The sequence below is a fragment of the Macadamia integrifolia genome, unplaced genomic scaffold (assembly GCF_013358625.1).
Source record: "Macadamia integrifolia cultivar HAES 741 unplaced genomic scaffold, SCU_Mint_v3 scaffold108, whole genome shotgun sequence".
NCBI lineage: Eukaryota > Viridiplantae > Streptophyta > Magnoliopsida > Proteales > Proteaceae > Macadamia > Macadamia integrifolia.
Genome location: NW_024868077.1, coordinates 170,194 through 187,240, shown reverse-complemented (window position 1 = coordinate 187,240; position 17,047 = coordinate 170,194). Strand labels below are relative to the sequence as shown.

At 34.4% G+C, this 17,047-nt stretch overlaps 3 protein-coding genes across 3 annotated transcripts; all 3 read right to left on the bottom strand.

Moving 5' to 3' along the window:
- Positions 1 to 198: 198 nt before the first annotated feature.
- LOC122062586 (eugenol synthase 2-like) lies at positions 199 to 2,244 on the bottom strand. Its single transcript, XM_042626216.1, has 5 exons — positions 2,059 to 2,244; positions 1,836 to 1,970; positions 1,511 to 1,748; positions 470 to 673; positions 199 to 365 (listed from the first exon to the last, which is right to left on the bottom strand). Exons 1-5 carry the CDS (start codon positions 2,242 to 2,244, stop codon positions 199 to 201), a joined length of 930 nt encoding a protein of 309 aa, XP_042482150.1.
- Positions 2,245 to 7,907: 5,663 nt separating this feature from the next.
- Positions 7,908 to 10,671, bottom strand: LOC122062626 (phenylcoumaran benzylic ether reductase Pyrc5-like). The gene is made up of 5 exons (XM_042626274.1): positions 10,247 to 10,671; positions 10,017 to 10,151; positions 8,669 to 8,906; positions 8,260 to 8,463; positions 7,908 to 8,168 (listed from the first exon to the last, which is right to left on the bottom strand). The coding sequence occupies exons 1-5, from the start codon at positions 10,430 to 10,432 to the stop codon at positions 8,002 to 8,004; spliced, it is 930 nt and encodes a 309-aa protein (XP_042482208.1). The 5' UTR covers positions 10,433 to 10,671; the 3' UTR covers positions 7,908 to 8,001.
- Positions 10,672 to 12,937: 2,266 nt separating this feature from the next.
- Positions 12,938 to 15,819, bottom strand: LOC122062629 (isoflavone reductase-like protein). The gene is made up of 5 exons (XM_042626277.1): positions 15,500 to 15,819; positions 15,272 to 15,406; positions 14,230 to 14,467; positions 13,784 to 13,987; positions 12,938 to 13,274 (listed from the first exon to the last, which is right to left on the bottom strand). The coding sequence occupies exons 1-5, from the start codon at positions 15,680 to 15,682 to the stop codon at positions 13,108 to 13,110; spliced, it is 927 nt and encodes a 308-aa protein (XP_042482211.1). The 5' UTR covers positions 15,683 to 15,819; the 3' UTR covers positions 12,938 to 13,107.
- Between the last annotated feature and the right edge of the window lie 1,228 nt (positions 15,820 to 17,047).

Below are 17,047 nucleotides of genomic sequence, written 5' to 3'. Positions count from 1 at the left end.
GGTTAATACAACCACTTTTTTGTAACAATGTTGCTGAATGTAGAAACATCAACTAAAAACATAGATTGCTTACCCTCCTGATTGTATTGGTAAGCCTATTCCAGCAGATTATGTTTACATTTACTTATTGGTTTCTTGAAAGAATGAAATTTATTACCACTCTTTAAGAGAGAACCCAAGAAAAAACAAAAATGAATATTAGACCAACAGATTCAGTTGCTCATCTACAGAGGTGTATTTCACATCAGGGTAAAGCTCAGAAGCTTCAACTCCAAAAGAAGGCTTCATCTCAAAATTTGTTTGGTCACCCTTCACAAAGGCTGCGTGATTAATTGACATAAATAGATTTACAGGATGTGGAGCAGCTGCAATTAAAGAATTAAACACAAAAACATACATAGATTAGATAAAGTAATCCTTAATCTTGCTAATGTTTCAAGAGCTTTGGCTTAATTCTCTGTATACTAACCTTGGATGTCCTTCAAAACTTGTTCCTCTGGAACATAGACCTTTTCGAGGGTTTTGCCAATCTTCTTTTCCCAGTGGGAAACGAGCTCATTGAATGAGAGAATGTTTCCATGTGGTTTGATGTACATGATCTTATTTAAGGTTCTTGGGTCATCCACAGCTTTAATTGTGTAAGTGCCAATATCTTCCTCCTTGTTAAATATTACTGCAAATTGACATATATAAGGAATAACAAGTTGTGTTCAATGAACTTACATCAAATCATCCATAGAAAAACTTGAAATCTATAAAATGTAATGTTTTCAACATGTATGAGTTATGCACCAATCATCGTGTGAGATCAAATTATCAGTAGGTGTTGATTGGTAGATTTGGTTGGATAAAGCCAAATTGGGTGTAATCTCTTAATGTATATTATACATGGGCTTCCGTTAATATTAATTAACCGTTCAATTTGGATCTGTCTTGTTTCTTCCCTTCCCCATCTTTTTGTTCCCCGTCTTCTTTGCTTGTTTCTTCTGCCCTGGTCTGAGCCTTTTCTAGAGTTGGCTTGTTTTGTTCCACGCCTGTTAGGCTGGCTTCTGATGGGTAGGGCCTTTGCCCTTGTTTAGCCAGTTTAGATTTTATCTGTTATTTATTTTATTTTTTTTTCAATATATTTTCCATCAACCCTCCCCCAACCCCCCCCCCCAAAAAAAAAACCAGCTAATCACTTGAATTGTTGAGAAAGAATTAAGTGGACCTAATTAGTGATTGGGCTTAATTATAGGAGAGATCTAGTCACTCCGATTTCAAGATTATCCTTATAATTGTCTATATAATTAACGTAGTTACGCCCATTAGTTACTATCATTCATGGTTTATGTGGACAGTGGAGCAGACAAACTGATAAGGAGAAAAAAGAGGATCTTCAACAAGCAATATGAATTCCGGTGATTCCAATCGAATCTTTATTATTGTAGTACTATTGTGTTATTGATGAGTCATATTGATCCTATAAATTTGTGTCATAAAGGCTTAAAAGAAAAGTCTAGTAAGTAACCTTTGGGATTTCCATCCCCCATTATCACTACTTTTTCTCTAGGAGGAGCTGTAGCTCCAACCTGTCCAAAATTATGGAGAAAATAGTCGGAAAAATGGTTGCAGACAACAATGGTGTGTGGAATTCCTTCAGCCTCAACAGCTCGGCGGATTGAAGCCTTAATCTTGTATGTAGACAGTGCTGGCTCTACGGCATGGACACGATCAATGTCATTTCCAAACTCTGAAGGGAAGAATCTCTGTATAATTCAGGGCACCACCATAGAACAATCAGTTACATATACTATGAATCATTTCAATGGAAACTGAAAGGACTAGTTAATTACCTTCACATTCCCAGCTTCTTTAATGGCAGCTATGATCTTCACTTGTTCTTGAACCAATTGCTTCCCTACAGTAGCTATCACCACATCCACCTGCTTAATTGCCCTCACTAAACTCGCATGATCACTAAGATCTCCCTATCAAGATAACCAAAATCAAATCCTTCTCAGGAACAAGAACCCAAAGAAGATAAAAAGGTGGGAGGAGATATTCTGATGTTCTCACCAGGAGGAAAGTGACTCCAGAATTCTTGAAGCTCTCAAGGAATTTAGCTTTCTCAGAACCAGGAGAAGCTGCTGTGTCCCTCAACAGTGCGAAGGTCTGGTGGCCGGACTTTGCGCTCGCCTCGACGATGAACTTGCCAATGTAGCCTGTCCCTCCAATGATCAGAATCTTGCTTTTTGAAGCCATTAGAGATTGCTAGAAAGAAATATAAGATTGGATTCTTATGTTTCTTGCAGGGGGTAAAGAAGATGTGAATTTTTGTTGAGAGCTACTCAGTATTTTTTCATATATAAGTCTAAATTTTAGCCATTTATAACTCTCAGGTATGATTTGTACCAGTAGGTCCTGAAGCTCTAGACAATGCTGCAAAAATTGGGCATTGTTGACCACCATCACTCTTACTTGTTAGTGCTAAGTCATATAATACCAGGTAGTAGCTAAAAAGTCCCACTGGTTTACAGTATGAGGCCCACTGCATTGGGCAGTTGGATGGACAAATTGTTTTAAAGAGGTTGACTTAATGAGTTTATGAGGGTGGCCAACAAATTTTTTTAGCCATGTGGCATGATGATATGGTAATTTTAAAATTAGATAGAAAAGTCTAGAATTAAATTAACCAAACGTCAAACGTGAGAACTTATCAATTATTTTTGAAAATAGAAATCTATGTAAATAAAAAGTTTGGAAATAAATGAGGTGCTCTCTTTTCCTTGGGCGTATATAAATTGGGGAAAATGAACTCGGAGTGTGGCCTTTGTGCTAGTGCCCCTTCCACACCTGATCACCAATGACCTTATCCTCTGTTATACACATATTTTTACTCTTAAATTATGCTTGATTTGCACTTTTGGAATAGATTTTTGGATCTGAAATATATTCTAAAGCAAGAAAATAGAGAAGAATTAGTGTTCAAAATGTGAGTTTGCCCCCAAAATCTATTTTGAGAATGCATACCAAATACAACCTTAGACTCTTTTGACTTTTGAGTTTCCATCTATTATGACGTATCATTCTCTATCTTCCTCTCAGCCAATGCTTCCAAATCCCCAAGCATAATTTTTTATCTAACTTCTAAACTTTTTTTTCTTCTTTTTTTGACAATAACATGGTGTTCTTTCCAGAAAGAGAAGAGAGGGCATTAAGAGTACGTGATTTTGTCTTAAATTTTTGCACAAAAAAAAAAAAAAAAAAAAAAAAGAAAGCACGAAAGAAAGAAAGAAAATTTAGTCTAATATATTTGTAACTGACTTTTTTATTCCATTAACTATGGGGAAAAGAATGCTATCTAGTTGCATTTTATATGCCCAGAACATAGCGCTAAGAATGCTTGATTTTGTCTTAAATTTTTGAAAATTAAAATTTAGTTGAATTATATTTGTAGCTGACTTTTTTGTTCCATTAATTATGGGGAAAAGAACACTACACGGTTTAGTTTTCTATAGGCAGACATAGGCATCACGAAATTATACTCTTACTCCTCTGGTTGGATGCTTATGCGTGCATTCCCACTGGCCCAGGCGTTGATGCAATGGCCACATGATCAGCTGACCAGGTAGCCTTTTTCTCCCTATTAATATACCAACTATTTTTATTTTTCTTAAACATAGATAGGATTGAGAAAGAAAAGTAATAGAACTAAATAAGATGAAGTGCCCATACTCCACCACAAATAATCTCATGAATCGTGCGCTAATTTATTTATTTATTTTTATTTTTTTTAAATCAAAGTCAAATAAAGATATTGAAAAATAAGTGGCTCCTATGTCTTGAGTAGGAATTAGGGATAAATCTTTCTTTGTATGAAAATTATTTTGGTACATGAAGCCAAATCATGATCTTGTAAATATAAATCATATCTATATAGGTAAAGTATAAATTTATCTTTTTTCTGAAATAAATGTCAAAGAAACATAATGAAATATAGGCAGCTCTTATGTTGTTACTTGGAATATGCCTTTCTTTGTGGAGGAAAATAATAATTTATTCTTATAAAACATTCAGGACTAAGAGATTCAATAAGAAATATCAAAAAAATCTTGTATAATTCGTGCAAATAAAAGTTAAAAAATTTTCCCCCAATTACACCTCTATCGAACTTTAGTATTTATTGTCAGGACGACAGATTCATCCATGGTTCAATTGGTCATATCCATTTACTTTCTCTTTCGATGGTTTCTAAATTTTACAATGAAATATTTTTTTATTAGAATAATAGAAAAATAGTAACATTTGATCAATCCTAACTAGAATTAGCTAGATATTCTATCTATGTCTTAGGAGAAAAAATATTTAATAATGAAAATGTATAGGAGTATAGTTTGTAGTGACATAGTCATCCTTCCAATAAATAGGATGAATTTTCATATCATTACAATTATAGTGAATAAATATTTCACCAAAAAATAATTATATTGAATAAATAATGAACAACTGTTCATAGAACTACATAACTTATGCTAATATAAGGCATATTAATTAGTTATATATATATATATATATTATCTTATTGGTATACCTTATTAATTAGTGGGAAGTGATGAGGAAATTATAGCACAAGCTAAAATGGTTAAGAAAATTCATATTTTGATGAATACTGCTGAAATGAAATGCGACCTTAATATATTTGCTTTGTTTTTATTGAATTGCCTCCCAGCAAATTGAGATTCAAGATGAAAATATATGTACTATACCGATATAACATGAATTCAATAAATTTCATTGAATCATTTGATAAAATATTTGACAAATTCTTGTCTTATGGGTGATCATAGCCACATGTACTAGTTTTACATAATATTATATGTTTCCTTTGTTTAATTGATAAAAAAAGACACGTTCTATCATTTATTAATTTTTTGGCTTAGCGTGAGATAGGGTAGTAAATTTTAACAATGAATGGACTGAAAGATGAAGAAAGGGGGTTTAATCCTTCTTCTATTGGAAAAATAATTTTTTTAGGGGAATCCTATACTAAAAAAAATAAAAAAATTATTAAAAAAGAACAATATTGATGGATTAGTTAAATTAAATGAAGAAATGGCCAATTTTCCACCCCCAAAACTCTCATGAGTCGTGCCGTTGTAGCCATGGACATCTACTACTAGTCAAAGGCTATAACCATTGGAACACGGCTTTGAGTTATTATGTACACAAAAAGGAAAATTAGGAAGTGACTTCTATTGTACCAATAAAATAAAGTAAATAAAGCAACTTGCGTGTGCTAAGGTTAAATGACTAATAATGTGATTGGAATAGTTACTCTAGTTAATTTCTGACAAATAAAATATTTTCAGCTTGTGGACATGCCAAACCTATTTCTCATTCTATCATCTATATTAATATTGTCTAACAGGTACTGAATGAAATATAATTTTGACCGATAAATTATTCCTAGAAAGAATTTATTAGAATAAAATATCAACGAAAGTAGAAATCATTGGACACAAAGCTAAACACTTAAGTCTTTTTGTTAAATTTGTGTTGGATAATATATGATTGTTACACCATAAATCCCCCCCTCACCAAGCTAGTAATGACTGAACTAACCTGATTTTTTTTTTTTTGGTTTAGTTAGACACTTGGACCCCAAAGAGTGTTGAACTCATAAGTCATAACTTCTTAATTTTGAGGTATTGGTCTTTTGCCAATAACTAACTACTTCATAATCTTAACTTTATCCTTCTTTTCTTCCCCCGAGAAGGGGGACAAATAGATGAAGTAAAAAAATTAAATCATGAATATATTGCAAGTATTAAGTTTATGATCGCAAATTTTAAAAAATTGAGCTCATACAATTAGTTTATAATTGATCGGATGCCATGATTTGAGTGAATCAATATGGTGCTTGAGTTTGCAAGTTATAATAAATACACTGTATTTTATGTAAATTCCTTAATTACCAACTTTGCCTACAATTTATAGATTCCAGATTAATGTGCTTATAACTCAAGAGATATCTCACAAAATGAAGAATAAGAAGGGGGAAAGCTCTACCTTGCAAGTCTAGCTTGATATGAACAAATGGCCAAATCAAATGGAGCTTCGCAGAAGCAATTAATGCTGGTGCTTTTATTGGGTCTATGTGAAAACTGGGTCTGGATTATTTGGCAGTGTAACCACTACCTAAAGGCTTGCTTGTTCTTGTGGGAATAAAAACCATAGTTTGAATACCAAGTTTTTCGACTTGTTTCATCCTTCTAAAAACCGAAGCACTTGAATGAGTCAAACCTGATCAGGATGAGTCATATTTATTTTAATACTTTAAATAGCATAAATCTCTAAAAGGTAGCCGCATTATTGGAATTGGCTTCGACAATGGCCTAATAAATCTCTAGTATGGTATTAGTGAACAGTATCAGATCAGATATCAATTACCTTCAAAATCGATATGATAATGATATTGTATCAACATGGATCAGCCATATCAGATACTTTTACCCTGATTTCTCTAAAAAACAGAAAAAAAAAAAAAAAAAAAGGATTTTTGACTATTTTACCTCTTGTCTGTATCATTTCTCTTATATGGTATCGGCACAGTTTCAGTATCGGTTGCTAGCGATACCTATATGAATCGCGCGACGATACCCATATCTCGAGTCCAATGACTCCAATCACTATAGGGAACAGCATCTCACTGAAGGTTTCAACTAGATTCTACTTAGCATCAGTCTCTGAGATCCATTGGGTCCTCACTGGGTCCTCACAGCTTGGGCAAACGTGGAATTTGAAACAGCTATTAAAACGTGAGATTGGATTGTTCTTCCAACACCATATGCATTGGAGTTGAGTTCGTGCCAAGTTCAACATATTTCAGATCAAAAGTAAGCTTCTATAATATTGTCCGGTCTGGAATTATCTATATGGAAATTTTTGCCTTTAAGATTTCTCTGCTTGATAATTTTTTGGTAATTTTTTGAAAAATCTTGCCATTCAATGCTTAAATCTATGCAGTTTGATTCATTCTTGGATCCGACCATAATTATGCTAGCAGTTTTTCATAGCAAATCAAAAGAAACTCTGGATCAAATTTTATTTCTTCTCATTCTGCGTGTGGTAACACTCCACTCTGTTGCTTCTTTGGTCTACGATCAACTAACGCGCTATGGAGTTGCTTGGTTGATCCACTCAAGAATAAATGGCAGTTTTGTTCTAATCTTTTAAGCCCCTCTTTCTAAAGATAGGGGCAAGCACCTAATCCTGAAAAGAATAGAGGGAAGTTGGGGCAACAAAGGAAAAGGAGTTGAGCCAAAACTTTTAGTTACTTTTTTCTTTTTGTTGAAACTAAGTACTTTATAGATAAATCATTCCCTCTCGGATAACTTGTCCAAATCAAAACCTTATTTTTCAACTATGATAGAATCAAGACGAAAAGAAAATATACTAGATCAGTTAGGGTTGTTTATGAAAACCAAAATGGAGGCCGGACTTGGATTGAAATATTTTAAAATCCAAAATGATGCAATTTTCTCGAAATTAGGGTGGCAAATACTAAATAGACCAAGAGTCCCTATTTTTCCAAATGCTGATTTCTTCATTGACAAATAGGCTCTCAATCATCATGAGCATGGAAAGTATTTTGAAAGTTAGGAACCTTTTCCAATTGGGTTTGATGTGGGTAATGTAATGGAAGATCTGTTCATGCATATGAGAAGAGCCATAGATTCCATTGCTGGATGGAAATAGGCTGTAATAACCAGGACCCCCAAATTTACAATAATAAGTTAATGGAAGAATGATGCAATAGAAAGTCTTTGCAGCCCATGCAACTGTTATGGGGGATTTGGAAACAGAGAATTGTATAAAAAATCATAGATTGTTTTCTCTTCTGTTTTTATTATTAAGGCTATTGCAACAGATTACTAACATTAATGTATCTTGAAGACTTGAACTAATAAAGTCTTCCTTTCTTTAAAACAAAGAACCCAAGAAAAACAAAAAAGAATATTAGACAAACTGATTCATGTAGTCATCTACAGAGGAGTATTTCACATCAGGATAAAGCTCAGAAGCCTCAACTCCAATTGAAGGATCTATCTCGTAGTTTGTATGATCACCTTTCACAAAAGCTGAGTGTTTCAGTGACAAAGTTACATTTACTGGATGCGTAGCAGCTGCAATAAGAGGAACACAGAAAATTGTCATTAATTATGTTTCGAAATTAACTTTAAATTTTCATTGTTAGTTAGTTCTCTGTATACTAACCTTGGATTTCCTTCAATAGTTGTTCCTCTGGAACATAGACCTTTTCGAGGGTTTTTCCAATCTTTTTTTCCCACAGAGATACAAGGTCATTGAATGAGACAATGTTGTGTGGAGATTTGATGTAAACGATCTTATTCAAAGTTCTTAGGTCATCCACAGCTTTAATTGTGATATTGCCAATGTCCTCCTCCTTGTTAAAAATTACTACAAATGTAAAAATATAAAGAAAACAAGATGTGTTTTAATGAAATTACATCAAAACATCCATAGAAAGAAAGGGCAACCCAATGCACGAGGCTTCCAATGCCTTTATAACCAACATGTTCCAATAGTGCAACTTAACTGTTGTGCCATAGGCTCTATTTGAAATTAATCTATGACAAACTCAAAACATGATCTAGTGAGTTACCTTTCGGATTTCCATCTCCTAATATGACTACTTTATCTCGAGGAGGAGTTGCAGCACCAGGCTGTGCCAAATTATGGAGGAAGTGGCCGAAGAAGAAGTTGGAGACAACAATGGTGTGGGGAATTCCTTCAGACTCGATGGTTCGGCGGATTTTAACCTTCTTATTCCACATTGACAATGCTGGATCAACAGCATGGATATGATCAACATCATTTCCAAACTCTGAAGGGAAGAATCTCTGGATAATTCAGGGCATCATCATAGAAAAATCAGTTACATATAAATTATGATGCATTTCAATGAAATATGTTTTGAAATGGAAATAATAATTTCTTAACATGCAACCTGTTGAATTCAAATGGTTTGAGTAGTGATCTTATTAATTGAACACTTCAAATAGCTAGTAATTATCAGCCACGGTTCAAGGAATTGGATTGGTACCGGCCGAGCCTGATCTCGATCCTTGGGAGATTCCATTTCTACATAGAGGTATAGACTAAGGGTAAAAAAGTTTAATATATTTTTTTTTAAACAAAGGGTGGGTACGTTCGATCCTAACTGATTCAGATAAGTATAAGTATCGGTTGACTGGGTCCCTAGTTACGGTTGAAATAATAGATTATAAGCAAAAGGAAACGAGGCCAGAGATCTCAAACCAGCTTTTTTTTTTTTTTTTTTTCTTTTAGTAAGGAAAGTGTCCTCTATCTGAGAGCATGAGACCTAATCAACACTCCGCCTCTTTGTAGTTCAATTATAAGGATAGATAGCTTATTTTATAATGAGGAGGAGAGAAATAGACACAAGAATGCAAGCATGGGAGCCACACTCATGCACAGGAAAAATTCTGTAGGTACAAATCAAGCATTCTAAATAGCATAATCTTTACCTTTACTTTGGAGAACTAATTGGATATGTTTGAATATGTTTTAGGGAAATTAAACCCAATTACCACCTTACCCACCTCTCATTTGGAGGGGTTCCTTTTATCTATCACACCTACTTACCCATTTATTAATAATTAAAATATAGTAGGGATTTTCATATTAGGTCTGACCTCCCCCACCTAAGCCCAAAAAACCAATTCTCAATTCTACATTTCTACCCAACCAGTCAGCCAATACCAAGGTCCCAGACTCATAGCCACTCACAATACTGGAAAGTGGAAACCAAGTGCCAGGAACCTTTACCATGGAAAAATAAAAAATCCACAAGATCTGGCACCTGATTACAAACCCAAAAATAGCCCAATTGATAACAAAGTCTCACATTTTCCTGCAGAAACCTTTGGTCACAAGAAAGGAGATTGAGCTTCAAGATCTCAATAGAAACTGAAAGGACTTCTTGTTACCTTCACATTCCCAGCTTCTTTAATGGCATCTATGATTTTCACCTGCTCTTGTATCAATTGCTTCCCTACAGTAGAGATCACCACATCCACCTGCTTAATTGCCCTCACCAAACTCCCATGATCGTTGAGATCTCCCTATCAAAAACCCAAAATCAAAACCTTCTCAACAACAAAACCCAGAAAGATAAATCCCTAGAAAAGGGTTGGAGCAAATTTCCTGATCTTCTCACCTGGAGGAAAGTGACGCCAGATTTCATGAAGCTCTCAAGAAGTTTACCTCTCTCAGTACCAGAAGAAGCAGCTGTGTCCCTCAACAGTGCGAAAGTTGGGTGGCCGGCCTTAGCACTCGCGTTGACGATGTACTTGCCGATATAGCCTGTCCCGCCGATGACCAGAATTTTGCTTTTGGAAGCCATTAGTGACTGCTAGAAAGAAATATAAGATTGGATTTTATGTGTGAAGTGTAGGGGGTAGAGAAATTGTGAAATTTTATAGGGAGAGACTTGAGAGCTATTCTCAATATTTGTTCTTATAACTTTTGGAAGCCATTTATGACTCTCAGATATGATTTGTACCAGTAGGTCTTTGTGCAAAAATTGGGCATTATTGACCTTCTTTGCATTAACATGGCATTCTTAATTTCAAGAAAGAGGGGAGAGGGATCGAGAAGACATGATTTTGTCTTAGATATTAAATAAAAAAAGAAAGAAAAAAAAAAGAATTGAATATTATATTTTCAGTTTAATTTTTTATCCATTAATATAGGTACACCAACACTTTTTGTTTCCCAAAACTAAGGTTTAAGAAAGAATGTACAATGATGGTATTAAATAAGATAAAGTGTTCATACTTCATCCTAGATATTCTCACGAATCATGCCTCTGTAGTTTGTTTTATAAAATCAAAGGTAAATAAAGATATTGAAAAATAAGTGGTTCTTATGTTTTGACTAAGAATAAACCTTTCTTTTTATGTAAAATATTTTGATGCATGAAGTTAAGCTAGGATCTGATAAACACAATATTATGCAAACAAGATATAGATTATCTTTTTACGGAATCCATGTCGATATTGAAAAATAGGTGGCTCTTATATTATGACTCGGAATAAGCTTTTCTTTGTGAAGGAAGGGAATAACAATTTATTCTTATGGAAACAAACTGGAGCAAGCTATGAGGATTCAATAGGGATTATCGACTAATTCTTGCATATATAATCCGAGCAAATAAATGATCCCCTACTACATCTTTATCGAAATTTTAATATTTATTATTAAAAAAGCAAAAACAATTGTGGTTCAATGGTTCATTTATATGAGACCTTTCTTTTGTTAGAGTCAGCGGATATTATATCCATGTATTAAGATAAAAAATATATATATTCAATAATGAAAATGAATATTCGCACCTGTAGAGTACTCAGTGGTTATGGTAATCTGGAGCTATAGTCATATATTTTTATATAATTTTATTATTTTTTTGTAAAAATAATACGTCCCTCCACCATACTACTATCTCCACTAGTATTATGCTATCATTACTATTAATAATAAATGTTCACTACGGGCACTTTTCCATGGTCCTCTGAGTGATTATTGTCTGCCACGGGTGTGGTGGTGCAGCGAGCATTGAACGGTCGAAACGACACCGGCACATGCTTCAATATCGTGTCGGTCATCGGATGCTCACCGCACCACCGCACCCACGGCAGAGGATATTTTCACATGGTGCCCTCACAATTTTTTTTGTCGGCCAATGATGGCCCTTGAAACAAAATCTTTTCTCCTCAAACTCAAATTGAGCTGATATCAATATCATTAGGTCCTTTTTCAAAATTAGGTGGTTTAAACCTATGATTTGCAATTTTTCAGAGTCATAAGACCTTATTTGAAGTACATTAGTTTTTGAGAAGGATTTAGAGTTTAGACTAATTCTTATCGATTCTGATTATACATTATTTTTTAAAATACATTGTACTCCCAATTTTAATATTAACAATGCATGGGTTATAGTTGATTTTTACATATATTTTTTATATTTTTGAAAACTCATTTTAATAAATATTGCATTTAATATTTTTTGTTTTAGGTTTTTTTCTTATAAATATTCATTTCGATATGGTTGACCTTACCATGCATATCAAGGAGGAGTTAGTTGTAGATGCAAATTGTCTACCTAGGCTTCATTTTATTGTTTGCCTTAGAGGGTCCTGCTGATAGCAATGCCAAAGTTGGATTCCCTCTTTGTACTGTCTGTGTGTTCCTAGGTTTTTTTTTCCCACCTTCCTTCTTGTACTATTTCATATATATTTTTTTATTTAATACAAATTTGATATTTTAACATTAAGAGAGAAAGAGATCGAGTAATTATAATAAATCATATAACAAATATTGAGTGCAACTCGGACTGCCCAGTGACCAATGGAAACTTGGGCTCCAATTTTAATTTTATCAAGTCAATCTTGGGCTAAGATCTGACAAAATTCATCCATTGTCCAATTCAGCTAAATTTTTAATCGTGCAATTCTGGTCTAATTCTTTCTGTGCATGTCTCACCTGTACATTTTGAAAATCCAATAGTTGTAATTTTTTTTTTTTTAAATTCAAATCCATTTTAACACTCAAATGCCTTAAGCTTATACAATCATTTGATTTTGAAAATATACAAGTGTCGCGTGCATAAAAAGAATTGCACAAGAATTACACGATTAAGAAGGAGGAGATGATCTAAATCCAGCCCAAGTTGCACCCAAGTTTATGATAAAATGCTTTGGATCCAAACTTACCATATTGATAGATCCCATCAAACCAGTCCACCATTATAAGCCGTTGCATGGGGGGCTGATCTTGTAGGGTTTATTTGTTCTTGGACATATAGTTTGATAAATTCATCCCTAAAACAGGGGTGAATTTTACCACTTGGTGAAAGAAAAATTTATCCAATTAAATAATATTATAGAAAAGAAAACTAATTTTTTCCCCAGTCTACTCTCTCCCCTACCTATAGAAAATTATTTTATATTTCGGATATGGGGAGGAAAGAGAGACTTTGGTGGAGGCTTCAATCCCCCAAGAAGAACAAAAAAAAGAACATTAGACAAACTGATTCAGGTAATCATCTACGGAGGTGTAGTTCACATCAGGATAAAGCTCAGAAGCCTCAACTCCAAACGAAGGCTCTATCTCGAAATTTGTTTGATCACCTTTCACAAAGACTGAGTGACAGAGTGACAATGTCACATTTACTGGAAACGGAGCCGCTGCAATAAAAAGAACACAAAAACAGACATAGGTCAGACAAAGTAGTCCTTACTTGATCTTGATAGTTTTCAAGTTCAATAAGTTCTTAAGTCTTCTAAGCACTTTGATTAGCTTAGACTGCGATTGATAGTCATTCAGTTCTAGAAACAAAGTTTCTTGTCACAAATAGAATTTTCAGTTTATGTGTCAAAATGTGGTTTTAAAAAAAAAATGGTGTTTGTTGAACCTATTTTGGGAACAATTACCCTAATTATTATTATTTTTTTTTTTTTTTTTTTTTTTTTTTTTTGTAGTTCGAACGAAACCAAAATGACGGAACAAAATTATGCCGTTCTCTCATTTTGCATTTCTAGCCTCTTTTTTTTTTTTTCTTTTTTTTTTTCAAAAAAAAAATCAAAAATAACACAAAATTGACAATAGACACTTTATTCCATTTTTTCGTACCCATAGAATGGAAACGTTTTTCTAAATGACTATAAAATGCAACCTTAGTTCTTTTTATACTAACCCTGGATATCCTTCAAAACTTGATCCTCTGGAACATAGACCCTTTCTAGGGTTTTCCCAATCTTTTTTTCCCAGAGAGATACAAGCTCATTGAATGAGACAATGTTATGAGGAGGTTTGATGTAGAGGATCTTATTCAAGGTTCTTGGGTCATCCACAGCTTTAATAGTGTAAGTGCCAATGTCTTCCTCTTTGTTAAAAATTCCTGCAAATGTAAATATATAAAGAATATGTTAAAAGGTTTTGCATGGCTACGCATGACAAATATTGGATGGGAGGATGAGAGTCTACGATGCACCCCCTCACCCCATCTGACCATTGTGTGCATGATCGTGTACCATGCAAAGAATATTTATAAGATGTGTCAATTAGTGTACCAACCATCTAAAGAGAAACCTGAAATCTATAACCAACTTAGAAAAATGACTAGTGATCAGTTACCCTTACCCTTGGGATTTCCATCTCCTAATATGACTACTTTTTCTTGAGGAGGTGTTGTTCCTTCAGCCTGTGCCAAATTAGGGAGGAAATAGTTCGCGAAGAAGTTGCAGACAACAATGGTGGAGGGAATTCCTTCAGACTCGATGGTTCGGCGGATTCTAACCTTTTTATTCCACATGGACAGTGCTGGATCAACAGCATGAATACGATCAACGTCATTCCCAAACTCCGAAGGGAGGAATCTCTGGATAATTTAGAGCACAATCATATAAAAATCAGTTACATATATGATGCATTTTAATGAAATATGCTTTGAAATTTATGCATGAAAGAAAGATGGGCATGCATCATTTGTCCTCTATCACAAAGACTAACCTATGTATTGTTATATGATAACTAGTGAAGCGTTATACTTTACTAAGAAGAATGAAAAAAAAAAAAAAACACTCTATCCTCTATTGACGAATTGTCAATTATACCCTTTTGCGTTTTTTCTTCTTATTTTTTATCCTTAAAAAGTGCAACTTTGTCGGTCAAATGAACCCTCCCCATATATCATGTACAATACATGCACATGCTATATTTTTGCTCCAGCCTCCCCACTTAGGCCCAATAACCATTCCTCAATTTTACCCAACTCGCTCTCCAATGTCTTTAGTTGATGAAAGATCAACATCTCAAAATAAGGATCCGTTCAATTTTGTTTCAAGAAATGTGTGTGTGTGTGTGTGTTTTTTTCCTTAGAAATGGAAAAATACTACAAATATCATTTGATTTTTCTATTTCGTTTCATTTATTTTTAGAAATAAAAATAGAAATTTATGTCTATTTTTGTGTCGAGAAACAAGTTAAACTTATTTTTTTTGTTTCTAGAAACAAGTGAAAAGGTATAGCCCAATTAATCAATGAGCTGACGGACCAAACCCTAAAAACAGCCCAGTTGAGAACTAAGCCTCAGATTTCTTGTAAAAGCCTTTGGTCACAAGAAAGGGGAGGAGACGAGGAAGCTTCAAGATTTCAATGGAAACTGAAAGGAAATGTTAATTACCTTCACATTCCCAGCTTCTTTAATGGCAGCTATAATCTTCACCTGATCTGATATCAATGACCCACCTACAGTAGAGATCACCACATCCACCTTCTTAATTGCCTTCACCAAACTCTCATGATCATTGAGATCTCCCTATCAAGAACCCAAAATCAAAACCTTTTCAGGAACAAAACCCGAAGAGATAATCTTTTGAAAATGGTGAGAATGATTTTCTGATCTTCTCACCTGGACGAAAGTGACTCCAGAATTCTTGAAGCTCTCAAGGAGTTTAGCCTTTTCAGTTCCAGAAGCTGTTTTTGTCCTCACCAGAGCAAAAGTTGGGTGGCCAGACTTGGCGCTCGCTTCCACAATGAACTTGCCTATGTAGCCTGTCCCTCCAATTATCAGAATCTTGCTTGTTGCAGCCATTGAAGATTACTAGAAATAATCTGAGATTGGATTTTTATGAGTGAAATGCATGCAGGGATTGAGAAGATGTGAAACTTACAGGGAGTCTTAAAGGGCCAGCTTCAGTGTTGGTTCTTATATATGTCAGAACATTTAGCAGTTAAGATATGACTTACACCAGTGGGTCTAAATTGGGGAGTCCGGATCAAGACCTTATAGGAGAATAGTTCCTTTATGGTTTTCGTTTCACACTTAGAATCCATTTAATATAAAAATCCATCGTACAAGGATCTGATCCAAATTCTAAATTGGGAGCGAATACTATGCATTTACACTCTCAGCACTTGACACATGTATTTTTTTTCTCGTCTGTAGGAAGAAAAAACCTTATGTTTGGAAGTGAAGAATAAAAAAAAAATTGAATTTAAGGAGACAGATAGACACATGAAAAGATTGTTATAATTATGATTTTTGTCTTATATGTATTTTATACTCTCTTTTTTTTTTTTTATTCTTTTTTAACTTACAAACATAGTGATGATGCCGTAGAAAACAGTCTGAAACTCTGAATAACGTACCCACATGGTTAGGACGAGGGTTGGGCATACTACTCTTCTTTGGCAAGCTAACGACATACACCAATGGAGATCAGGATAGATTGTGAAGGCCATCATTTCATAGGGGGTGGGGAAATGGCAGACACATGGCTGGCCTGCTTGGTGGTTTAGCTTCCAACAACAACCATACACAAAATACAACCTTGACCTCTCTATAAGTCTACCTTTCCAACCAAAGCCACCAGAAGGATAGAAGCAACAAAAAGTTAACATAGCAGGTGTTTACAACCTCCTCATCTTCACCAGTCATCAATCAAGCCATCTGTTCGAATTATTGTTTAGGTTTCCACAATAGCCAAGCTTACATTTGTCAAATCACCATGATAACCAACTGTGTGATACAAACTTAGAAGAATTCGACTCCATAAATAGACTTACAAGGGAAACCAAGGCCATATCAATTTGTATCAAATCTCTTTGAAATTATGGGATCAGCTCCCATATGACTGACCATAGTTTTAATACTTGGGATCGGTCTCAAGACTGATCTCAACTACTACTGATCCAAATCCGCATTGAATTATTTGGGATTAGATGGGATCGGACTGAATTTTATTTGTTTATTATTATTATTTTTTTTAACCTTTTAGATCGTATAACCGTACAAGTGTATTGATATCGGATCAGTTAAGGATTGGGATCCATCTCAATCGATACCAAATAGGAAAGGGCGATTTTGACAGAACCGATCCAAGATCCAAGTTTTAAAACTATATGGCTGATACAGCTGAATCAGGCCTATCCGGATCATCATTGATCTTATCTCCCT

Bases quoted from the DNA above. Each gene is read 5' to 3' on its own strand.
- LOC122062586 (XM_042626216.1), bottom strand. From the start codon at position 2,244: ATGGCTTCAAAAAGCAAGATTCTGATCATTGGAGGGACAGGCTACATT. The intron at 674-1,510 runs GTTACTTACTAG...GTCAATTTGCAG, and splicing joins GGGGGATGGAAATCCCAAAG to TAATATTTAACAAGGAGGAA. The intron at 366-469 runs GTTAGTATACAG...CTTTAATTGCAG, and splicing joins AGTTTTGAAGGACATCCAAG to CTGCTCCACATCCTGTAAAT.
- LOC122062626 (XM_042626274.1), bottom strand. From the start codon at position 10,432: ATGGCTTCCAAAAGCAAAATTCTGGTCATCGGCGGGACAGGCTATATC. The intron at 8,907-10,016 runs GTAACAAGAAGT...TGAATTATCCAG, and splicing joins AAGAAGCTGGGAATGTGAAG to AGATTCTTCCCTTCAGAGTT. The intron at 8,169-8,259 runs GTTAGTATACAG...CTCTTATTGCAG, and splicing joins ACTATTGAAGGAAATCCAAG to CTGCTACGCATCCAGTAAAT.
- LOC122062629 (XM_042626277.1), bottom strand. From the start codon at position 15,682: ATGGCTGCAACAAGCAAGATTCTGATAATTGGAGGGACAGGCTACATA. The intron at 15,407-15,499 runs GTGAGAAGATCA...GGTTCTTGATAG, and splicing joins CTGGAGTCACTTTCGTCCAG to GGAGATCTCAATGATCATGA. The intron at 13,988-14,229 runs GTAAGGGTAACT...TTACATTTGCAG, and splicing joins AGGAGATGGAAATCCCAAGG to GAATTTTTAACAAAGAGGAA.